At 43.7% G+C, this 26811-nt stretch overlaps 1 protein-coding gene across 1 annotated transcript in view; it reads left to right on the top strand.

Annotated features, from left to right (window-relative positions):
- The first annotated feature begins 15389 nt into the window (after positions 1–15389).
- Positions 15390–26811, top strand: part of LOC135056663 (alpha-2-macroglobulin-like) — a 516386-nt gene continuing 504964 nt past the window's right edge. Inside the window, exon 1 of the mRNA XM_063962107.1 lies at positions 15390–15525. Coding sequence (XP_063818177.1) covers positions 15458–15525 — 68 coding nt within the window. The 5' untranslated portion in view covers positions 15390–15457. The remainder of the gene's footprint in view (positions 15526–26811) is intronic.

Genomic DNA, 26811 nt, shown 5'->3' with positions numbered 1-26811 from the left:
CACCTGTCAATTCTTAATTGCAGGTGATACATTTTGCCATCCTGGGTCAGGCAAAAAGTATAAGATCCGACATGCTTTGACATGCAATTCTAAGTTCACCATTTATCAAATTATTTGCCCTTGCGGAAAATCATATATAGGTAAAACTGAAAGAGCTTTTAAAGAACGTATGGCTGCGCACCGTAGTGCCATTAAGGCAGCCATTAACAAGAGGGGTAGTGAACAGCCTGTAGCCCGTCATTTCTTCATGGCAGCACATCCTTTATGCACCTTACGATACCGTATGATTGATCACATACCCCCGATGACTCGGGGGGGGCAATAGATCACTTAAATTACTTCAGCACGAGTCTGAGTGGATATTTAGATTAGATACGCTTAGCCCTAAGGGGTTAAACGAACATTTGGGCTTGAATTGGTTTGTATAATCCCTATAATTTCATGATATGTGTGACCCTGTAATGGTTTGTTTAATGATATTATAACTTCTGGCCTCTCCTAATAGTCTGATGTATGTTTAACTTGTCACCATGTCCCTAGTCTAAAAGTATATCTTTAATCAGTGTTGAATTTAGTAAAGCGCTTTGTTACTTGTAAAACTGTGAGACTTGTAACGAGTGTGTAGCTTAAGACTTGTATTATGTATTATTTTTATCAGTGCACTGGGTGGTGACCTTTGGACCGGCGCGTCCGTGTGAGGCGTGTCTGGGAAATTACGTCACTGCTGATGAGGCCGGGTGCGCCGGACAGCTTGGCGCCCGGCGATTGGCGTTCTGGTGATGGGAGCACTTATTTAGGTAAGAGTTTCATTGTGTATTTGTTTGTCTGATGAAAGTGCCGATATAATAAAAGAAGGGGGCACTGAAACGTTACCCTATATGCCTACATAAGAGTTGATTGCTTTATGCCCAGGAGTGCTGCACGCGGAGACTGTTCTTTTATATATATATATATATATATATATATATATATATAATTTGAATTTTAGACCTTAGGGCCCCCCTGTTTTAAGAACCCCGGGCCCCCCGATGCCTTAATCCAGCTCTGGGGCCAGGGCTGCTCCTCTTATCCGCCCCACCTCCCCCAGCACCCTGTCAGTCCCAGTTACTCAAGAGTAAGAGAGAGAAAGCACATTGTGGTGGGCGGAATACTAATGAGTCAGTTTGACTCATTATAATGCATCCAGCTACATGACCCTCAATAGCATTGGGCCTCGATATAAATGCTCTGGTTTCGCCACTGCTAGTTCCGCCACTCTTCTCATTGCAAGTTCCCTCTATATCCCTCTGCCACAGCTCACACTGCTCTCCTCCCACCTCACTGCCCCTACAGGTCACACTTCCCACTCACTCCATACTGGTCCCCCCCAAGCTCACTTCCCCATCATACCTTTCTGCCGACATCACAGTGACACACACACACACGTATTTCCGCTTACCTTACAAGCAGTAGAGTAGTTCTCTCACTCTCTGGCTGGCCGGGGATCTGCAGCAACTCCACCTCTCCCTCTGACATCAGCCCTGCTCAATCCCATGTAGCTCAGATGCAGCTGGCAAAGTGGGGTCAGCCTGCGTTGCCACCCCCAGCAAGTGGCACCCGTAGGCATGTGCCTCAAATGCCTAATGGGAATCCTGCCATTGGGCACTTGTGGCTATTCAAACGGGATGCAGTGAAGATGCCGGTGTTCGGAGCTGAACGGAATGTCGAGCGCAAGAATCCTGAACAAAGAGGCACCACATGTCTCCACTGGTAAGGATAACAGGGAGAGTGGTTAGGCTGCGCCCTGGGGAGGTTAGGGTTAGGCTGCAGGGAGGGGGGTTAGGGTTAGGCACCCCCCAGGGAAGGTTAGGGTTAGACTGTGGTGGGGGGTAGTGTCTGGTGTCAGACTGCAGTAAAGGTTAGTTAGGGGTCAGGGTTAGGGTAACTTTTTACCTGCTGTCGAGATTTTGATCTCCGGGATGCCGCTGTCGGGATTATGACAACCGGCATCACGGATGCCGGGATATCATATGTATTCCATTCATGTACAGTCATGCCGGGAGGCCTTGCTTGGACTTGTAGGTCACCTTTAAAGAACAATATTATTTAACCATTTTATTAGCTTTACATCTTTTTCGCTCAAAATCTGCTTCTTATTTGCATGATTAAAACACATAGAAGCGACAAAAGTACAGTGCTAGCTTACACTGATCAATAGGTCTTGTGACATTTGTGTGCGACTGATGTGTAAAAAGGACTCCGATGCAGCGGACGCAGCTTTTCTTCAAGATGAGTTTTATTGTGCTTCATCTGTTACCTTGTACATTTATAAAACCTATTCCTGTTCAGTTGTAGCCCATCATCTCTGGTACGCTGTGAGCGGCTTTCCTCTGTGTGTGTGATATGACTAAGACTCAAAATTGAAAGAAAAATATGGTACATTACTCCTCTCAGAGCGACTCAATTGCGCCGGGCATCCTGCGCCATATGGCATATGGACAACCAGTAAGTGATGACATATCTACATGCGGCATTGTATACTAGTTCCTGCTCAGTGTGTTGTTGTAATATAGGGGTCAGGAGCCAAGGACTAAAAAGATAAGCACTGTCAACTGAAAAGAAAACAAACAACTGATTAAACATGTGTGCTCATCAAACAAAGACATAGGTCATTTTATTGTTTAAAGTTCTGTAACAGCATCAATTCCTTTAACACTCATTTGTTAACAGAAAATATAAGATATAGGAGGTCATTCCGAGTTGTTCGCTCTGTAAAAATCTTCGCATCGCAGCGATTTTCCGCTTAGTGCGCATGCGCAATGTTCGCACTGCGACTGCGCCAAGTAAATTTGCTATGCAGTTAGGATTTTTACTCACGGCTTTTTCATCGTTCTGGCGATCGTAATGTGATTGACAGGAAATGGGTGTTACTGGGCGGAAACAGGCCGTTTTATGGGCGTGTGAGAAAAAACGCTACCGTTTCCGGAAAAAACGCAGGAGTGGCCGGAGAAACAGAGGAGTGTCTGGGCGAACGCTGGGTGTGTTTGTGACGTCAAACCAGGAACGACAAGCACTGAAATGATCGCAGATGCCGAGTAAGTCTGAAGCTACTCAGAAACTGCTACGAGGTGTGTAATCGCAATATTGCGAATACAGCGTTCGCAATTTTAAGATGCTAAGATTCACTCCCAGTAGGCGGTGGCTTAGCATGAGCAAATCTGCTAAAATTCACTTGCAAGCGAACAACTCGGAATGAGGGCCATAGCAAAGAGCATTGAGGTGACTGTAGGGATGACAGGCATTTCATAGGCTTTTTCATAAAGTTCAGTTGCTATAGTACATTTGTACATTAGCAAAAACAGTAAAAAAAACTAGAGATGTGCGGCTGGCACTTTTCGTGTTTTGTGTTTTGGTTCTAATTCCACTATCGTGTTTTGGTTTTGGCTTGGTTTTGCCAAAACCACTCTTTCGTGTTTTGGATCTGGATGATTTTTGAAAAAAACATAAAAACAGCTAAAATCACAGAATTTGGGGGTAATTTTGCTCCTACGGTATTATTAACCTCAATAACAATCATTTCCCCTAATTTCCAGTCTTTTCTGAACACCTCACACCTCACAATATTGTTTTTAGGCCAAAAGGTTGCACCGAGGTCACTGGATGACTAAGCTAAGCGACCCAAGTGGGCGGCACAAACACCTGGCCCATCTAGGAGTGGCACTGCAGTGTTAGACAGGAGGGCAGATATCAAAAAAAGGCCCCTAACAGCACATGATGCAAAGAAGAAAAAAAGATGCACCAAGGTTGCTGTAGGGATAAGCTAAGCGACACAACCACCTGGCCCAACTAGTAGTGTCACGCAGTGGCTGAAAGTCGAGAGTGGGCTGCAATTGTTCGGTCTACTGACAGCATCTCCAGCACGCTCCAGTCACTTTAAAAAAAATCTGCAATTGGTGGACTTATACGGCAGTACCCCAGGACTAATACAGCAGTACCCCTGGACTCATACGGCAGTGTCACACAGGATGGCACTTTTAAAAAACTAGGCCCCAAACAGCACCTCATGCAAAGATGTCAATGAGGTGCAATAAGGTAGCTGTATGACTAAGCCAAGCGACACAAACAATTCCAACAGGAATTATACGTCCAAATCACTGAAATTAATTGTCAAGATCACTGTAATTAATAATTATAAATCACTGACATTAATTGGCAAAATCACTGTAATTATACATCCAAATCACTGTAATTAAATGGCAAGATCACTGTAATTAATAATTATAAATCACTGACATTAATTGGCAAAATCACTGTAATTAATAATTGTAAATCACTGACATTAATTGGCAAAATCACTGTAATTATACATCCAAATCACTGTAATTAAATGGCAAGATCACTGTAATTAATAATTATAAATCACTGACATTAATTGGCAAAATCACTGTAATTATACGTCCAAATCACTGGAATTAAATGGCAAGATTACTGTAATTAATAATTATAAATCACTGACATTAATTGGCAAAATCACTGTAATTATACGTCCAAATCACTGGAATTAAATGGCAAGATCACTGTAATTAATAATTATAAATCATTGACATTAATTGGCAAAATCACTGTAATTATACGTCCAAATCACTGGAATTAAATGGCAAGATCACTGTAATTAAAAATTATAAATCACTGACATTAATTGGCAAAATCACTGTAATTATACGTCCAAATCACTAGAATTATATGGCAAGATCACTGTAATTAATAATTATAAATCACTGCCATTAATTGGCAAAATCGCTTTAATTATTCATCCAAATCACTGGAATTAAATGGCAAGATCACTGTAATTAATAATTATAAATCACTGACATTAATTGGAAAAATCACTGAAATTATACATCCAAATCACTGGAATTAAATGGCAAGATCACTGTAATTAATAATTATAAATCACTGACATTAATTGGCAAAATCACTGTAATTATACATCCAAATCACTGGAATTAAATGGCAAAATCTCGCTATCGCCTGCCTAGTGAAGTGGAATCGAGATGAGATTTGGTACCGGGTACACAATACCTCCATCAATTGTCTAAATCCCACTGCACTAATGGCAGATACCGTGCGCACGTCTAACACCAACATAAGTGTCAAGGCCTCAGTTATGAGGGCTTCCATCGTCATGTGAAGCTGAACCACTAGTCATGAACATAGGCCAGGGCCTCAGCCGTTCCTTGCCACTCCGTGTCGTAAATGGCATCTTGGCAAGTTTACGTTTCTCCTCAGACCATTTAAATTTCTTTTTTTGGGTCATTTTACTGAACTTTGGCTTTTTGGATTTTACATGCCCTCTACTACCACATTGGGCATCGGCCTTGGCAGACGACGTTGATGGCATTTCATCGTCTATGTCATGGCTAGTGGCAGCAGCTTCAGCAGTAGGAGGAAGTGGTTCTTGATCTTTCCCTATTTTATCCTCCAAATTTTTGTTCTCCATTATTTTTTTGGGCGTTATATAACACAATGGGGGGTCATTCTGAGTTGATCGCTAGCTGCCGTTGTTCGCAGTGTAGCGATCAGGCTCAAAATCGGCATTTCTGCGCATGCATACGGGCCGCAGTGCGAACGCGCAACGTATTTTCACAAAAAACTATGCAGTTTCACACAGGGTCGAGCGACGCTTTTCAGTCGCTTTGTTGATCGGTGAGTGATTGGCAGGAAGTGGGTGTTTCTGGGTGGTAACTGGCCGTTTTCCGGGAGTGTGCTAAAAAACGCAGGCATGTCAGAGGAAAACGCAGGCGTGCCTGGGGAAACGGGGGAGTGGCTGGCCGAACGCAGGGCGTGTTTGTGACGTCAAAACAGGAACTAAACAGACTGAAGTGATCGCAAGGAAGGAGTAGGTCTGCAGCTACTCTGAAACTGCTTGAAAAAAATTAAGCACTGTTCTGCTAACCTTTCGGTCGCACTTCTGCTAAGCTAAGATACACTCCCAGTGGGCGGCGGCCTAGCATTTGCACTGCTGCTAAAAGCAGCTAACGAGCGATCAACTCGGAATGAGGGCCAATATGCGGCACAGGAATGACTGATGGCTGATGGCCAAGACACTACCACTGGTCTGATGCAGCACAACACAACAACACTGTAAGAGACTTGTGGTTGTTGTTGTTGTTGTTATAATTATTATAATACTGTATCAGTGGACATATAGCAGCAGCATATATCGTCACTGGAATGACTGATGGACAGGACACTACCACTGGTCTGATGTAGCACAACACAACAACACTGTAAGGGACTTGTGGTTGTTGTTATTATTATTATTATAATACTGTAGCTGTGGACATGTAGCAGCAGTGTATATTGTCACTGGAATGACTGATGGACAGGACACTACCACTGGTCTTATGTAGCACAACACAACAACGCTGTAAGGGACTTGTGGTTGTTGTTATTATTATTATTATACGGCAACAGTGGACATATAGCAGCAGCAGGGCTGTTTCTAGCCAATTTGGCTCCCAGTGCGAGATTTAAAAATGCGCCCCCCAATGACATAAAAAAATGTGCCCCCCCCCACACACACACACCTAGATAAAAAAAAAAACTTGCGTGCGCACCCGGAAAGGGGGCGTGGCCTCATCTAAATGAGTGTAGCCTCATTTAAATGGGCATGGCCTCGTCTGAAAAGACTACCTCACAATCCAGTTTTTGACCCTGCTCCAACAGATCAAGACCACCACAGGAAAAAAAATTCTACCATATTAAGCCCCACACAGTAATGCCCCCTGCACCATATTATACCACACACTGCAATGCCCTTGATACATTAAATCCCCACACTACGGCAGGCAAGAGTCCCCATTTCACACATTACGGCAGGTGTCCCCATTTTACACATTGAGAGAGAGGGAGAGAGTATACTTACAGAGGCGATTACCGCTCTTCGGCCTGCCTCACCAGTCGCTCCTCGCGCCGGCCTTTCCCTCTTCCTAACTTGGATCCCCCTCTGTACTCCCCTCGGGGGGGGGGGGGGGTGTGGAGTTTCGCGGAGTGATGGGGTTGCGTCATGACGTAACGACGCAACCGCGTCATTCTGTGAAACTCCGCCCCCCGTGCGGGTTACTCGGGGAGAAATAGGAGGGGGAAGCAGGGAGCCACAGTTAGTGCCGCGGCGGGCGCCCAGTGCGGTTGCACTGCTCGCCTGCCCCAAGAAACGGCCCTGAGCAGCAGCGTATACCACTGTGACTGCCTCGTCACTGGAATGACTGATGGACAGGACACTACCACTTGTCTGATGCAGCACAACACAACAACACTGTAAGGGACTTGTTGCTGTTGTTGTTATTATTATTATACGGCAGCACTGGACATATAGCTGCAGCGTATACCACTGTGACTGCCTCGTCACTGGAATGACTGATGGACAGGACACTACCACTGGTCTGATGCAGTACAACACAACAACACTGTAAGGGACTTGTGGTTTTTGTTATAATTATTATTATTTGGCAGCAGTGGACATATAGCAGCAGCGTATATCGTCACTAGAATGACTGATGGACAGGACACTACCACTGGTCTGATGCAGCACAACACAACAACACTGTAAGGGACTTGTTGCTGTTGTTATAATTATTATACGGCTGCAGTGGACATATAGCAGCAGCGTATATCGTCACTGGAATGACTGATGGACAGGACACTACCACTGGTCTGATGCAGCACAACACAACAACACTGTAAGGGACTTGTGGTGGTTGTTGTTGTTATTATTATTATAATACTGTAGCAGTGGACATATAGCAGCAGCGTATGTCGTTACTGGAATGACTGATGGACAGGACACTACCACTGGTCTGATTCAGCACAACACAACAACACTGTAAGGGATTTGTTGCTGTTGTTGTTATTATTATAATACTGTAGCAGTGGACATATAGCAGCAGTGTATACCACTGTGACTGCCTCGTCACTGGAATGACTGATGGACAGGACACTACCACTGGTCTGATGCAGCACAACACAACAACACTGTAAGGGACTTGTGGTTGTTGTTATTATTATTATTATTATTATAATACTGTAGCAGTGGACATATAGCAGCAGCATATACCACTGTGACTGCCTGGTCACTGGAATGACTGATGGCCAAGACACTACCACTGGTCTGATGCAGCACAACACAGCAACACTGTAAGGGACTTGTGGTTGTTGTTATAATTATTATTATACGGCAGCAGTGGACATATAGCAGCAGCGTCTACCACTGTGACTGCCTCGTCACTGGAATGACTGATGGACAGGACACTACCACTGGTCTAATGCAGCACAACACAACAACACTGTAAGGGACTTGTGGTTGTTGTTATTATTATTATTATTATACGGCAGCAGTGGACATACAGATGTGTCCACATACATCTTTGCTATATCCCGCCATGTATGGCACAGTTTTGCATGCCATGGACTCAGAGATTTAGCCATGACTTGTGATTTGTCTTAATTTGCTTCTTTATAATGTTACTTTATACATATTCTATTATGGCAAACCAAAATTGTAAAATTAATTCACTCGCTACTCGTGAAAAAGAGCTTAGCCATGTTTTGCATGTTGTGCCAAATTGGTAAAAAAGCAAAGATGTAATGTATAGCAGCAGCGTATACCACTGTGACTGCCTCATCACTGGAATGACTGATTGGTAGGACACTACCACTGGTCTGATGCAGCACAACACAGCACCACTTTATACAGCTACACTGGATATATGGCCGCAGAGGACACCAACACTGTGACTGGCTGGACTGATGCAGCACAATACACTGACTACACTGGACTGGACAGCACAACACAGCACCACTTTATACAGCTACACTGGATACATGGCAGCAGAGGACACCAACACTGTGACTGGCTGGACTGTTGCAGCACAATACACTGACTACACTGGACTGGACAGCACAACACAGCACCACTTTATACAGCTACACTGGATATATGGCAGCAGAGGACACCAACACTGTGACTGGCTGGACTGATGCAGCACAATACACTGACTACACTGGACTGGACTGAGCAGCACAACACAGCACAAGACTAGCCAACCCACTTTCCCGCCCCCACACAGACACTGAACACTGAGGACACGTCCTCTCAATACACTCTCCAAGACTGGAGTGAAAATGCCCGCCACGCCCGGCTCCTTATATGGAATCCAAATCCCACGAGAATCCGATAGCGGGATGTTGACGTTTTGCCGCGTTCGGGTTTCCGAGTCCGGCGGGAAATCTCGAGCCTGGCTCGGAACCGGACTTGGAAGGCAAAGTCCGATAGGGTTCGGTTCTCCGAGAACCGAACCCGCTCATCTCTAAAAAAAAAACCCATAATGAATAATTAGTTTATTGAGGTGCCCCAGATGTGCCTGCAGTACTATATAAGTATATTTCTAAAAGTAGGCTGGGACATACTTGCCTACTCTCCTGGAAGTTGAGGGAGGCTCCTGATTTTGGGGTTGCCCCCCACACCTCCGGAAGAGCAGGCAGATCTTCCGCATCCTGCCTGCACCCTACTGAAGCGGTCAGGATAGAGAGATACTCTCCGCAGGTCCATGATGTGGGGAGGGGCTAAAATGACACGGATTGCATAATTTTTACCACGCCCCCTTATTGCGGGCCCGCGAATAGCGGTGTTTTCCTAATGTAGGGGTGGGGCTTGATGATGTCACAGCCCGGTCCCGCCTCCCTGCCGCGTCTCAACTGCGGGCTTCTCCCGCAGAGGAGAAATTAAAAGTAGGTAAGTATATGCTGGAATATCCCGCCACTGTAGTCTGAAATGATCTGTCGGCACATACAGTAAGCGCAGCATAGTCTACAACTGCATCAGTGGTGGAAATGCGGTAAGCATGATGGGCTTTATTGACAACTAGTTATTTGCCTGCCAAAATGACAGAACAACATCACAGTAATGTCAGCACCGGCGGCTGTGTGCGGCTGAATGGAGCAACAATTGCATTGCTCCGTCAGGCGCCATCTTGTGGCTGCCGATGCACAAAAAACTTGAGGGGGTAAATTTACTAAGGTGGGAGTTTTTTTTAGAACTGGGGATGTTGCTCATAGCAACCAATCAGATTGTACTTAACATTTATCTAGCTGCTTCTAGAAGATAATAGAGTATGCTTGGATGCTATAAGCAACATCACCAGTTCTAAAAAGTCTCCCACCTTAGTAAATTTTCCCTGAATTCTCCCCATAGAGGTGAGAAGCAATGTTAGACTTTTATTATATAGGATATGTAAATGAAATGGTTCCACACAGTGACCAAGTGATAAAGAGAATCTAGCCCAACTTGATGATTGATTATATCATTTTCTAAATGAGCCTTGTTACATGTGATTTCACTAGTTCATTACACTGTGGTTTAATGGTAATTATTATTATGTAGAAATATGAATTTGGAAGATACTGAACGTAACTTTATTCTTCACTCATATTTCTATTGGAGTTCGTAAAGATGGGATGTGTCCCCTCAAAATGTCCCATCCCAATTACAGAGATATGAGGCCTGCTTACACATGCCTGTGCAGCCACTTGCACAGCACTATAAGTAACGCAGAGGCCCTAGCATCACGAGACAATGACTGTACTGGTCTTACAACTACAGTACTGTACTACTACAAGTCTACAAGTACGACTACAAGTCTAGTATGACCAATACTAATGCAGTGACTGATGAAATGTAATAAATTGTGGATTTGCATTAACTAATAGTTTGCTGCAAATTATAGTGCATTCTTGTCACTTTATGATATGTAGAGATCATAGGATATAACAGCCAGTGATTTGGATGCTGTGAAGCCAAGCTACCGGAGATGAGCTTCAGGTTTAAAACTCATAAGAACAATCGGGGATGGGGGTGGGGGGTGGGGGGGTGTTCCTGGACTGGATTTCAACTATTGGCTGGTGATATACAGTATGGTCCCTCTAACAGTATAGTTAATATCTTACCTGTGATAAAGATGCATATCCTTATGAAGAGGGTACTGTGCTGATTAATCCTCTTAAGGAAATTGTGCTGTGCTGATTTATCCTCTGTGTTGAGCAAAAGTAAAAGGTAACCTCATCACCAGAGCGGTGTTACAAGGTGTGTGATTGAAGTGTCATTTAGACTTGGCTATTCTCTCCATACACTTTTCCGACAGTGGAAAGTTTCATCTTATTATCAAATAGGGGTGTGCACCGGGCCATTTTTCGGGTTTTGTGTTTTGGTTTTTGATCTGGATTTCCCTCGTGTTTTAGATCTGTATTGGTTTTGCCAAAATTGCCCTTGTGGGTTTTGGTTTTGGATCTGGATTTAAAAAAAATAATTAAAAAAAACAGCTAAAATAACAGAATTTGGGGGTGTTTTTGTTTCTACGGTATTATTACCCCCAATAACATTTATTTCCACTCATTTCCAGTCTATTCTGAACACCTCACACCTCACAATATTGTTTATATCCAGTTGAGGCCAAAGGTTGCACCGAGGTAGCTGGATGACTAAGCTTAGCAGTGGGCATCAAACACGTGGCAGTTGACAATATATTTTTAAGTGCTGTAATCATGTTAAAATTATTTTAAAATTAGGATCAAGTTCTTCTGTTCCTCAAAGATATCATCGACATGGAGAAGGTTCGCTAATCAGCCGTTAAAAATTAGTTTCAAATTAGGATTAAGTTCTTCTGGTTCTCAAAGATATCTTTGACATGCAGAAGGTTAGTTATATTAATTTAATTTAAATTTAGTTCATTTATAATTATTATTAATAATATTCATTTTAATTAATCACAATGTGGTGATAAGAATAATTATGAAAATAGGACAATAAGTATAACATAAGAATATGAGCTACGGACACAGCCCCCTGAAATGGACGGAGCACGCCTGGATGTATACTGGGAGGATACAGCACAAAATATAAAAAAAAAAAGATGTCTTTTCTTTTGGATGGGCTGACAGAACTTCCCTAGATGGACGGAGCAGCTGCAGTCCCTGGATATATACTGGGATGACATAGCACAAAAGATTAATTTAAATCAAAACAAACATATTATTTTTTATATCACACACTGCGGTTACAGTGACGCACAAAGGAGTAAAAAATATGTATTATTTTTTATACCACACACCGGCGGTTACAGTGTCGCACAAATGAGTCAGAAATATATATTAGTACACACTGTGGTTTAGCTTCACCAACAGCGTCATGCAATACTGTACTGTACGTATATGAGTAGGAAATAATATACTGCGGACTGACCAGCAGTGTCACAGTACTTATGAAAATAAAATAAAAATTGTATAGTACACTGGGGTACAGCACAAACAAAAAAAAATATATATTATAATTATAATTTTAGTTTTTTTGTTTTTAGCATTTATTATTTTAATTTTACACTGGGGCGGAGCCTCTGGATGGATGGACAGATCACCCCTTTCAGATACAGCAGACATAGCACCCCTTTTTCAGATACAGCAGGCAGAGAGAGCACCCCTTTTTCAGATACAGCAGATATACAGTAGCACCCTTTTCAGATACAGCAGACAGAGAGAGCACCCATTTTTCAGATACAGCAGACATACAGTAGCACCCTTTTCAGATACAGCAAACAGAGAGAGCACCCCTTTTTCAGATACAGCAGACAGAGCACCCCTTTTTCAGATACAGCAGACAGAGCACCCTTTTCAGATACAGCAGACAGAGCACCCCTTTCAGGTACAGCAGACAGAGAGAGCACCCCTTTCAGATGCAGCAGACAGAGAGAGCGCACCCACCTCATGCCAGACAACACGTCCATTCAGTACACTCTCCACAGCCGGAGTGAAGATGGCGCTGATGTATGGGGACTTATATAGAATCCAAAACCCGCGAGAATCCGACAGCGGGAAGATGACGTTCAGCCTCGCTTTGAGATCCGAGTAAGGTGGGAAGTCCCAAGCCGGTCTTGGATCACGGCTCGGATCTCAATGTTCGGGTGGGTTTGGTTCTCCGAGAATCAACCCGCTCATATTATCAAAGCAATCTACACTATGAATTATTTCTTGTTTCTTTAAGGGACATCAGGACAAAAATGCGCCATCACCAAGGAATATATATTTTTGGAACTTTATGATATAAAGGATGATGATATTCTTTATTTTTCTTTGGAGGCCGCACTTAACATTGTCTGTGAGCGCTATGTATCACCATATATATAGTATGTGAATAAATGGTATATATGAAACATAAATGGATTCTGTGTTTAGACTTGGGTCCCATCCAAAAGATATCTCATTTTGGTATGAAAATATTCCAAAATACGGAATAATCTGATGTCCAAAATACTTCTGTCCAAAGCATTTTGGATATGGGAGACTCAACCTATATTAGCTTAATCCAAAGAAGAGAAAGAATCATTGATCCTCTCAATGGAGAAACATCAGCAAACAAAACATGTTTGGTGAGTACTAATTTTAAGAAACAACTGTACACACTCTCCACGCTCATTTACTGCCATGGAGATTGCCATCTTCCATTATATACGGCAGACAAGCACTTGTTTGTCTATACAGTATATCATCTGTATGCTGCATTTAAATTGGGACAACTTGTTCCTAAAAGACAGTGGGTCTGATTCAGAGGTTCACGTAGTGATGTCAGATGCAAGCAGCCAATGTTTTCAGTCTGTGCATATGTCCAAGTAGCACTTGCCTTGTGTCACGGCAGGTTACCTCTCCGAGACGCAGATCGAATATGGATGATTTTAAGTGGCTGTTCTTGGGAGGTAAAGGCGGAAAGGGGGGGTTTGCTAACCAGATGAGGGCGTGACGCAGGAGACGTGACTTCTAAATCAGGCCCTGTGACTGTCTGCGCCTTACTTATTGGGACACTCAGTTTTCTTAGGACCTGATAACCCAGTCTCACTAACATTGCAGCTTTTTTATCTACAGTATTTATATTTAAAATCTCTACCTCTTTTGGAAAGCGCTGCACTACTGGGCATTAAAGTTAAGCTAGGATTACATCCTCTGCTAATATGTGCATTTACTGTACAGTATGTCAGGAAATATGTTATCATTACTTTGATTTTGTTTTAGCAGATTAGTTACTGCATTGTGCTGTCATTAAAATATAGGGTGGTCACATGACCTACACCAGCATCCCGCCCCCTCACTATCCCGATGGTGGGCATGCCGACCAACAGGGACTATTTCCACTTGTGGGTTTCCACAACACCCATAGAGTGGGAATAGAAGCGTGGAGATCCCGGCGTCGTTATGCTGACCGGCAGTCTCCTGACCGCCGGTCAGCCATATTACACCCAAAATATCAACCAGTTATATTTATTAGACTAATACTGCTTTTCTGCATCTTTCATTGCTCCACCTTTATTGATACTGTATATTAATAGTTTATTGCAGTTCATTTTTGTTTGTTTTATATGTATTAATTTGAATATACTATTTTCCTCCAAAAGATATATATGCACCCACATTTGCTCTGTCAGTCATTCCATTTGTTTCACTTAGGGGGTCATTCCGAGTTGTTCGCTCGTTATTTTTTTCTTGCGATTAGTCGCGAATGCGCAATGTCCGCAGTGCGACTGCGCCAAGTAAATTTGCTATGCAGTTAGGAATTTTACTCACGGTTTTTTCTTCGTTCTGGTGATCGGAGTGTGATTGACAGGAAGTGGGTGTTTCTGGGCGGAAACTGGCCGTTTTATGGGTGTGTGCGAAAAAACGCTACCGTTTCTGGGAAAAACGCGGGAGTGGCTGGAGAAACGGAGGAGTGTCTGGGCGAACGCTGGGTGTGTTTGTGACGTCAAACCAGGAACGACAAGCACTGAACTGATCGCAGATGCAGAGTAAGTTTGAAGCTACTCAGAAACTGCTAAGAGGTGTGTAATCGCAATTTTGAGAATCTTTCGTTCCCAATTTTACTATGCTAAGATTCACTCCCAGTAGACGGCGGCTTAGCGTGTGCAAAGCTGCTAAAAGCAGCTTGCGAGCGAACAACTCGGAATGACCCCCATAGGTGTGACCAATGCATACTGTACAAGTCTCCCTCGCCCTGATTTGCCCCCCAAAATATAAATTTTTGGGCAAAAGCACATGAATCCATGATACGTTCACAGACCTACAGTATGTGTTTTCCCTGGGGATCATTTAGCCGCATGGTAAACTACCGCAGCAAATTGAATTCCTCCCATAATCTGCCCACGGACATACGTTCAACTTTACATTTTTGTGAATTTGCAACAAAATGGATTACTTATCAATCAGCAAACCTCTGCACTTCCAACAGCCTTGAGCTGATGAACAGTCATTGATTAACAAATATTCTTTTTATGGTGATTACTTTGCTGAAGTGTACTATTGACATGGATTGGATGTGTGACCAAAATACAACATAAGGCAGTCACATACAGGGGACACATCACTAGCTTGTCTCTCATCCTTCACAATGGTGTCCTGCGTCTTGTGTCTGGGGCTGATCCTCCTGCACATCTCTGGGACTGTGGATGCAAAACCGTGAGTCATTTTACTTGTTTTCTGCACACATGTCTCTATTGGATATATTGTATTCTATATACTGTATGTTCTTGATGTATATAATTGCATACTGTAAAATTATCTATAGTTCTTTAACAACATTATAGCCATGTATAACTCTTCAACATCTTTTTTGACTTACAATTAAATAACTAAGTAAATTAACAAATAATAACCTTGGGATTTTAAGAGCTGTTAGTAAAGATTGCTTCTCCCATATCCAAAATTCAGAAATACGGAATATTAATATGGAATTTTTTGAGTGCAACTGAGATAGTGACACCTTTGCATTCTGATGGTTTAATGTACACAAACTTTGTTAAATGACTTAATTAATAAACATATTGTATAAAAATACCTCCAGGCTGTGTGTATAGGGTGTATAGGAAACTTAAGTGCATTCTGTATTTAAATCGGGTCTCATCCCCAAAATATCTCAATGTGATATGGACATTTCAATATTCCAAAATACGGAAAAATCGGATATTCAAAATACAACACTGTAAAGCACAGCAAAGAAAAAAATAGCATTTTTATTAGGAAATAAAGGATCCAATTACAGAATTACAAAATAAATCAACACTGTATAAAAGCATAACCTTTATTCCTAAATTTAAAGCACGGCTAAAAGTGTATAATTTTAAATATTTTCACTACACTTTTTATGATCAGTTCCTTTTACAGTAAATTATTTGCTGGACATCAATAGAAAAACAACAGTTACTGTTTACAGCAACAGATCTTGGTTGAGCTGCAAAAGAATTAGTGAAAGTGAAGAACTGCACATTGGGCCTCATTCAGACTTGATCACTCGCTAGCTAATTTTTGCAGCTAGTCGCCGCCTATAGGGGAGTGTATTTTCGCTTTGCGAACACTTGTGCAGCCGAGCGCTACAAAAAAGTTTTGTGCAGTTTCTGAGTTGCGCAGAACTTATTCAGCCGCTGCGATCACTTCAGCCAGTTCGTGTCCGGAATTGACGTCAGACACCCGCCCTGCAAACGCTTGGACATGCCTGCGTTTTTCCAAACACTCCCAGAAAACGGTCAGTTGACACCCACAAATGCCTTCTTTCTGTCAATCTCCTTGCGAACCCCTGTATGAATGGATTCTTCGTTAAATTCATCGCTCAGCAATGATCCGTTTTGTACCCATATGACGCGCATGCGCAGTTCTGACCTGATCGCACCGCAGCAAAAAAAACCTGGCGTGCGATCAGGTCAGAATGACCCCCATTGTTCATTGTACATTTTAAGTGAATTGGGCAAGCTGGGAGGAGCGGGCGGGAGGGAGGGTTACATGATTCATATACAATTGCAGCAATGCGCCCCTCCCCCCCTCTATGTGCGATGCCACAAATTGCAGCTTTGAACAGCAGAGGTTGGAGCAATAATGATGTGATTGCGTCCTCTGCACACTGGACATGGATGCCCGTGTCCCTCCTGGACTCTTCCTGAATGAGCAAGTTAATAGTTGCAAGACAATTTGGTGATAATGAATTTGTGTTTTGGTTTTTATTTGAAAAAATGATATATATAAAATTAAAATAAAACCTTGCATGACCAACCCCCTCCTTCTCTTACCCCAGTGTCATAACTATTGAGGGTACAGGGGATGCTGGGATCCCGCCCGCCGGTCACGCGTCCCCAATGCCCGGCCCTGATCAGCCTGTTTCTATTGCACTGTAGGAGTAGGGGCTTAATTCAGACCTGATCGCTCCACTACGAATTTGCAGAGGTTTGAGATCAGATAGTCGCCGCCCTGACAGAGTGAATACCTGCCCCGTGCAAGTCTGCTTATGCCTTGTGAAAATCTTTGCAAACGCCGGTCAGCTGCAAATCCGTTCGCAACTCACTCACCATCGGATGTTTTTCAGTCTGTGCGTAGCTACTTCTCCGCTACCGATGCGCTCGGCAAAGGTTACCGTTCCCAATTGTAGTCCATGTGGATCGTAAAGTATGAAAAAGTTAAAAAAAGGAAAAAGGTGTGAAAAACGCATGTCGACCTATTTACATGTCAACCTTTTCCATGTCAACCTTTTGTCCACACCGACCTATTTTAGGTGTCGACCTAAGGCGTGTCGACCAATTGTTGTCAACCTAAGTGTTGTCGACCTTATTGGTGTCGACCTAGAGTCTGGATACCATCTATTTATTTATCCATCCATTCATCCATCCATCCATCCCATGTAAGGTTTTTGAGCTATTTAGAAAAATTTAATTTCTGTGTTTATGGGAAAGCAGAGACACTAAAAATCCCTATATGACATAAAAGTGGCCAGAGAGAGAAATCTATGTTGCTGGTGAGAAAATATAAATTACACTCCATGAGGGAATCTAATTAGCCTAATTTGCACACTGGAGCTATTAAATTAGCAGGGTTTACACCCTAGCGTCAGACCAAACCTCGCAGCTCCATAAAGTCAGCACAAAAGAGCCCCAGAATTGGTCACGCATGGGGGAAAAACCCACACTGATTCTGCAGTTTACGCGGAATACTGCATTTCCGCACATGAATACTGCGTTTCCGCGCTTGAATACCAATTCACGCTATTTTATTGAATAACCTATTCCCGTGCCGCAGGGTTTTTTACTGAAAAAAAAAATGGGGAAAACCATGCGGCTAATTGGATTCTCCCCCCCCCCCCCCCCCCATTGGTTGAGCTATAAAATAATCTTACCTCCCCTTCACATTAGGGGCCTAATTCTGAGTTGATCGCAGCAGCAATTTTGTTAGCAGTTGGGCAAAACCATGTGCACTGCAGGGGGGACAGATATTACATGTGCAGAGAGAGTTAGATTTGGGTGTGGTGTGTTCAAACTGAAATCTAAATTGCAGTGTAAAAATAAAGCAGCCAATATTTGCCATTGTTGCCTACCCTCCCTCATTCTGCAGGAGACTCCCTGAAATAGCAGCAATCTCCCTCACTCCCTGAAAAGTCCATCAATCTCCCTCATTCTTGGGGGAAAAATAAATCAGAGATACATATATTCAAATGGGATCCTTAGTGCCATTTCCCTGCATTGGTTATAAGGCACAATGATCCCTATGGCCACTTACAATATATGGAACCTCTTGTAAGACACAATACACAAACAAATCCTGCAAAATATCAGTGTCTTTTCTTTAACAAATAGATCTTACTAACTTTGGGGCTCATTTACATGTGGATGTAAGTCATTTTCATGACACGCCTCCCCGATGTAGTAGTACGCGCCCGCGCTGATAGGTATTACTTTCACAATCTCCCTGAAATGCTTTTTCAAAAGTAGGCAAGTATGATATTTGCCCTGCACAGAAACAAAATAACCCACCCAAATCTAACTCTCTCTGCAAATGTTACATCTGCCCCCCCCTGCAGTGCACCTGGTTTTGCCCAATTGCTAACAAACTTGTTGCTGCGATCAACTCAGAATTACCCCCTAGGTTTGGCCTAATAATGAATTTCATGAAAGCTCTGAATAAAAAAGGCCAGACTTTCAGTTTTCTGATAGAAAAGCAAATCTAAAAAAAGGCATCTTTGTTGGCCCCCAAATAAGGAAACTGCTTCTGATGAAATATTTAACTCTAAATTGACAGAAATTGAGTCTGCTGTTTGGTCCTCCTTCAAGGCTGCTGTGCGTGGATTCTCAGGGAACAGAAAAGAGGCCAACTACTGTGGGTTCCAGACACTGAATAGACAGTGTCTAGTTAGACAGTCAGTAGGTCGGTCCCATGTGGTCGACATAGTCAAAAGGTTGACAGGTAAGAGATCATCTGTGTCTAGGGTTGACATGTTCAAAAGGTTGTCATGATAATTGACGATACACAAATGTTCTACACACTTTTTTATTTGATTCATTTTTTTTTTCAACTTTTGCTACATTTACCATCCATGTGGACTATAATTGGGAATAGTAACCTGTGGCAAGTGCAGTGGTACAGAGCACCTTGTCCGAAGCATGGCGTGAGCCTTGCAAGGGTACACAGTACACTAATTGGGGTCACATACAGTAAAATGAAACATACAAAATTACACCCTCCAAAAAACAAAAATGTATGTCGACCTTTTCTGTATCAACCATTTGCATGTCAACCTTTTGACCCTGTCGACCTTTTGCACCTGTTGACCTTAAACACAGTTGACGTTTTTCTGTTGACCTTTTTACCCTGTTGACCTTTTGACCCTATTCAACTTTTGACTCTGTCAGCCTTTTGCATGTTGCCCATATGTGATCAACCTATTGACTATTTACTGTAGTTCCATTGAACCAGACTCAGCTACTGACCAGTGAGACACTGTACAACGGAAAGCATCAACATCCTATTTCCTTAAAGCAACGTGACTTTACATTTTATCAGAATCAGAATCAGCTTTATTGGTCAGATATACTTGCGTATACTAGGAATTTGTCTTCGGTTTGCTATACAACAGCCAAGTAGGTAACAGATAAGCAGGTGGGGGTGGGGAGTGGGGAGGGCAAGTAAAGTCATACAGATAGGTATACCGTAGGGACACAAGTGAGTTACATGTACGTCTAGTCAGTCAATGTTCAGGAGTTCAGCAGGCAGACCGCTTGGGGAAAGAATCTTTTGAGGCTTCTGGTGGACCCGGTGGGGATGGCCCTGTAATGTCTGCCTGAAGGAAGCTAAAGTTAAACATGTTGTGGCCGGGGTGTAGCTGGTCCTTTACTATCTTTGTTTTATTAACAATTACATTATGGCTAATTTGGATTGTAAAGAGTATCTGAACTTTAGTTTCTGCAGTTTTTAAGCGTTTCTATAATTTTATTAGTATTTTATAAATTAATATGATGAGAATATTTAAACTCTATAAAGATTAATTCAAATGTTCACTTTTCTTACATTTTTTCTGTTATAGCTATTACCGCTTTTGTTATTTGTGTGTATCTAATAAATGTGACGTGATAAGAGAAAATCTGATTTTTCCTCTGAATTCAGCATCCCTAAATTAGGCAAAAGCACATAGGACCTAATTCAGACCTGGTGTCAGGTCCGGGTGTTTTTGTGAATCCGTTAACCCGGGACCAACCACAGGTGTAGGTGTTGTGCTATGAAGAAAGCAGGGAGGACGAAGAAAGTTCCGATTCATATATTTATTCAAAATAACAATTCAGTAAAGAGTTAACTGACAAGTTGTTAATCATCATATTATACTGAAGTATTGCAGGAATAATATGCAAGAGAAAACTCAAAAATAAATAAAAGAAATGTTCATGGAAACATATGCAAAACAAGCTGATGAATAAATGTTGGATTGTCCAAATATAAACAAGCTTTGATGCTGAACTGCAGAATGTGATTAACTGGATAATGCAGACATGAAGAGATAACTGTAAGGATTTGCAATGGAGTTTTGAGAGTTAACTGAGAGACTGTGAAGAATTATCCTTGTTATGACAACATAGCAAATATAAACAAGCTTTGATGCTGAACTGCAGAATGTGATTAACTGGATAATGCAGACATGAAGAGATAACTGTAAGGATTTGCAATGGAGTTTTGAGAGTTAACTGAGAGACTGTGAAGAATTATCCTTGTTATGACAACAAAGCAAATATAAAGTATGTTAGGCGCCGAGGGTCCGCTCGTCAGTGCGGCCCGGCGCCTAGCAACCAGGGACGCCGTATGCGGACAGCCGCCGGCTCCCTGGCAACGCTAGACGCCGGGCGCACGGAGCCGCACGGACCTTAGCAACGGGGACGCCACTTGTGGACTGCGTTCCCCGTTGCCAGGTTCTATTGTAATTAATCACTGATCTGTTTCCCTGGCCATGCAGCTTGGCAGCTGCATGGTATTTAATCCAATCAGCCTCCAAACAGCTGATTGGAGGACTCTCTGTTAAGAACACTTCCTGGGCTTCTCACAGACGCCGGTAATAGCTTCCTGTTTGCTGTATCTGTTGCAGAGAGTATTCCAGTCCTGCTCTATCCGGTCGTTCCTGTCCTCAGTGGTCCAGTACTCGGAAAGTTGTCATCTGTTCCTGGAGTCCTGACCGAGCACCTTTTAACATCCTGTGGTGTTCGTGAGTCGCGGCGTAGCCGTGTGTTGCGGCTTGACCGCTTACCATTTATTATTTGTTATATTGTGTTTCGGAGCTTTTGCGGAGGATTCCGCTCCCACAAATCCACTCTGGTATCCAGCGGTGCTGGGTAGGAGTAACGGACTAGTGGATTTTGGTTGTCCTTTTCCCTGGCGGTTTGTCCGCACATACTTCTGGTTTAAGTTTAGTTAGCTTGTAGCCCCTGGCCTGGTTGTTTAGTCAGAGGGCCCCTTGTTATCACCCTGTCTCGGATTTCCCTTTGTCTCCCATTAAGACCTGAGGGGGCATCGGAGTTGGGCAGACATAATCCGCCCTTCAAACGCGGCTGCCATGGGCTCAAGCAACCATAGTCTCGCAGGGGATTTCTGATAACACGGGCAAGACAACGGAGTTAGGGCGCCAGGGGTTACTAGGCTTTCCTGCTCCCGTAACCAGCATTCCCTTCCAGTACTCTGGCCTTTGTCATAAGATCTCCTCGGGTCAGAAGTACTGGAATCATAACATTATTACCGGCCAGACCAAAACTTAAAATTAAACAGGGTTTGATTTTTTCCCTTATTTAGTTTGGAACATTTGTCGGCCTCATGAATCCCACTGGTTTAGGGCCAAATCCTGGCCAGCTTCTAGTTAGCCAGATTCAAGAACTTACTCAGATGGTTCAGGATCTCTCTCTTCGGGTGAAGTCGCAGGAAGATCTTTTACGGACTTCCCCGAGGGTCGTCCCTGAACCGAAAATGCATTTGCCTGACCGTTTTTCTGGTGATAGGAAGCAGTTTTTTAATTTTAAAGAGTCTTGTAAACTTTATTTTCGTTTAAGACCAATCTCCTCAGGTACTGAATCTCAGCGGGTCGGAATTATTGTTTCTTTACTTCAGGGGGATCCCCAGACCTGGGCTTTTGGTTTAAGAACAGAGGATCCGGCATTACTGTCTGTAGACGCCTTTCTGGGGTCTTTAGGGCTTTTGTATGATGACCCTGATAGAGAGGCATCCGCCGAGAGTCAGTTACGTGCTCTCAGACAGGGTAGGAATCCCGCAGAGATTTATTGTACGGAGTTTCGCCGTTGGTCGAACGACTGTGGCTGGAATGACCCTGCCCTGCGCAGTCAGTTTCGCCTCGGCTTATCTGAGTCTATAAAAGACAGTCTCCTTCAGTATCCCGCTCCTGAGACTCTCGATAAACTCATGGAGCTTTCTATTAAGATTGATCGTCGTCTCAGAGAGCGGAGGGCTGAAAAAGGAGCACCGGTCGGGTCTACTCCTTGTGTTTTTTCCATTCCTGTGGACTTAGTGGAGCCCATGCAGATGGGTCTCTCCAAGCTGTCTCCTGAAGAAAGAACCAGAAGGCAAAATTCTGGTCTTTGTTTGTACTGTGGGGGTAAGGGACATTTTGCCCGTAATTGTCCGAACAAGTCGGGAAACGCCTCGACCAAGTGAATTGTGAGGGGGTTCACTTTGGTCTGCAGCTTATCTCCTCGAATAATTCCCTGTTAGTCCCAGCTAAAGTTTCCTTTGGCAGCCTCTGTTCTTCGGTGTCGGCTTTTGTTGACAGTGGAGCTGCAGGGAACTTTATGGACTTAACGTGGGCCAAGGCCTTAGGTATTCCTCAGTTAACCTTGGGTAGGCGTATCACCATGCATGGTTTAGATGGGAGTCCCTTGTCCAATGGGGTTATTTCCCTCTGTACACTCCCTGTTCTTCTTTCGGTAGGAGCTCTTCATTCCGAAAAGATTGAATTTTTCCTTACCCATTGCCCAGCAGTTCCAGTGGTTCTGGGTCACCCCTGGCTGGCCTTTCATAATCCCATCATTGATTGGCAGTCGGGGGAGATCTCACAATGGGGTACCATCTGTAATAAGGAATGTATTACGTTTCCCATCAGAATAGCAGCTGCCATTCCCGAACCCATTCCCGTGGAATACCAGGATTTTGTTGATGTATTTTCCAAGGGCAATGCGGACATTCTGCCTCCCCATCGGCCTTATGATTGTGCTATTGAGATAATTCCTGGTGCCACATTGCCAAAGGGAAGGTTATATGCATTGTCCGGACCAGAGACTGTGGCTATGAATGAGTATGTTAAAGAGAGCCTAGGGAAAGGATTTATCAGGCCATCTAAATCCCCTTTAAGTGCAGGCTTCTTCTTTGTGGAGAAGAAAGACGGATCACTCAGACCTTGCATTGACTTTAGAGCCTTGAATAAGATCTCAGTAAAAAATACTTACCCTTTGCCGCTGATTTCTGTCCTCTTTGATCAGCTACGTTCGGCTGTGATTTTTTCTAAGATTGACCTGAGAGGAGCGTATAACCTCATCCGAATCAAGTCAGGAGATGAGTGGAAAACGGCATTCAGTACTCAGTCGGGTCACTACGAGTATCTGGTTATGCCATTCGGCCTGTCTAACGCTCCGGCGGTTTTCCAGGATCTCATTAACGATGTGCTCCGTGATTTTCTTGGAAGATTCGTGGTCGTTTACTTAGACGATATCTTGATCTATTCTGACTCTTTTGAACAACATGTAACCCAGGTGCGTCAGGTTCTTCAAAAATTACGTGAAAATCACCTATATGCCAAGCTGGAGAAGTGTGAATTTCATGTCACAGAGGTATCCTTTTTAGGGTACATTATTTCCCCTCGGGGATTCTGTATGGAACCAAAGAAGCTCCAAGCCATCCTTAGTTGTGCGCAACCCACCAACTTAAAAGCAATTCAGCGCTTTTTAGGGTTTGCGAATTATTATCGAAGATTTATTCATTCTTTTTCCGACCTGGTTGCTCCCATTGTGGCACTGACTAAGAAGGGAGCGGATCCAACCAACTGGTCACGTGAAGCTGAGTTATCTTTTCAGGCCTTGAAACAAGCCTTCGTCTCAGCCCCAGTCCTCAGACATCCCAACCCAGAATTGCCTTTCATTGTTGAGGTTGATGCCTCGGAGGTTGGAGTAGGGGCTATCCTGTCTCAGAAGGATCCGGACTCTCTAGAATTACATCCTTGTGCCTTTATGTCCAGAAAATTCTCATCTGCTGAATCCAACTACGATGTTGGTAATCGGGAATTACTGGCTATTAAATGGGCTTTCGAGGAGTGGAGGCATTGGCTTGAGGGAGCAACACATACCATTTCAGTTTTGACTGATCACAAAAATCTTCAGTACATCGAATCAGCTAAGCGGCTGAATGCCCGGCAGGCTCGTTGGGCTTTATTTTTTACTCGTTTCAAGTTTATTATCACCTTCAGGCCAGGTTCCAAGAATACCAAGGCGGATGCCCTGTCACGCAGTTTTCTTCCAGTTCATGATAACAGTCCTGTTACTCCCATACTTCCGTCTTCAGTCATTCGGGCAGGCCTCACACAAGATTTATTTACCCAGTTAAAGCAGCTTCAACATCAAGCTCCTGGAAATACTCCTGCTGGTCGTCTTTATGTCCCTGAGTTTTTGAGAGCAACTGTTTTGACGGAGTTTCATGATAGCAAAGTTGCCGGGCATCCGGGGATCTCTAAGACTTTGGAATTAGTTTCCCGCTCAGTATGGTGGCCTGGTCTTTCTAAAGACATTAAGGAGTTTGTTTTTTCTTGTCAAGTCTGTGCACAGCATAAAGTTCCCCGTTCCTTGCCTATCGGTCAACTTATGCCCTTAAATGTTCCTCTCAGGCCATGGTCTCATATTTCCATGGATTTTGTGGTAGACCTCCCTCTGTCAGCCGGATGCCGAGTCATATGGGTAGTAGTGGACCGTTTTAGCAAGATGGCCCATTTCATTGCTCTTCCCCGACTGCCATCTGCCCAGGGATTGGCAGTTTTGTTCCTCCGCCATGTTTTCAGACTCCATGGGTTACCCACTGATATTGTTTCTGATCGGGGTCCACAATTCATTGCACAGTTTTGGAAGTCTTTTTGTGCCTCATTAAAGATGAAATTGTCTTTAACGTCTGGCTACCATCCCCAATCCAACGGGCAGACCGAGCGAGTTAATCAATCATTAAAACAGTATTTGCGTTTGTACTCAGCCAAACTCCAAAATGATTGGTCCGAGTTTCTTCCTTTGGCGGAGTTTGCTTACAACAATTCCTGTCATTCCTCCACCAATGTGTCTCCATTCTTTACAGTTTTTGGCTTTCACCCCAGAGCTAATTCCTTTTTTCAACATTCCTCTGTCTCCTCGCTAACCTTAACCTCTCATCTCAGACTCATTTGGAGAAAAGTGCACCTTGCTCTCAGAAAAGCGGCATTTCGGGAGAAAAAATTTTCTGACAGGCTCCGGCGGCCTTGCACTTTTAAAGTAGGAGATAGGGTATGGTTGTCGACTCGCAACATTAAACTTCGACAAACCTCAGCCAGATTGGGCCCCAAATTTATTGGACCATTTCATATTATAAAAAAAATCAATCCAGTTGCTTTCCGGTTACGTTTACCAAGAGCTCTCCGGATCGGAAATACGTTCCATTGCTCCTTGTTGAAACCATACGTTTCTTCCAGTAGATTTCCTCGAAAGATCTCTCAGGGGAAATCACCAGTAGATGTACAGGGTCATCAGGAGTTCTTGGTGGAGAAGGTTCTCGATTCCAAATTGTCCCGGGGTCGGCTTTATTTTCTGGTACACTGGAGAGGTTATGGTCCAGAAGAAAGGTCTTGGGTCCTGGATAAGGATCTCCATGCCCCGAGGCTCAAGAGGGCATTTTTTCGAGAATTTCCTCGGAAACCTGGCTTTAGGGGTTCCTTGACCCCTCCTCAAGGGGGGGGTACTGTTAGGCGCTGAGGGTCCGCTCATCAGTGCGGCCCGGCGCCTAGCAACCAGGGACGCCGTATGCGGACAGCCGCCGGCTCCCTGGCAACGCTAGACGCCGGGCGCACGGAGCCGCACGGACCTTAGCAACGGGGACGCCACTTGTGGACTGCGTTCCCCGTTGCCAGGTTCTATTGTAATTAATCACTGATCTGTTTCCCTGGCCATGCAGCTTGGCAGCTGCATGGTATTTAATCCAATCAGCCTCCAAACAGCTGATTGGAGGACTCTCTGTTAAGAACACTTCCTGGGCTTCTCACAGACGCCGGTAATAGCTTCCTGTTTGCTGTATCTGTTGCAGAGAGTATTCCAGTCCTGCTCTATCCGGTCGTTCCTGTCCTCAGTGGTCCAGTACTCGGAAAGTTGTCATCTGTTCCTGGAGTCCTGACCGAGCACCTTTTAACATCCTGTGGTGTTCGTGAGTCGCGGCGTAGCCGTGTGT

This window comes from Pseudophryne corroboree, chromosome 3 (assembly GCF_028390025.1).
Source record: "Pseudophryne corroboree isolate aPseCor3 chromosome 3, aPseCor3.hap2, whole genome shotgun sequence".
NCBI classification, from domain to species: Eukaryota; Metazoa; Chordata; class Amphibia; order Anura; family Myobatrachidae; genus Pseudophryne; species Pseudophryne corroboree.
Note: the sequence above shows the minus strand (reverse complement) of the source record. Positions and strands in the feature narration are given on the sequence as shown.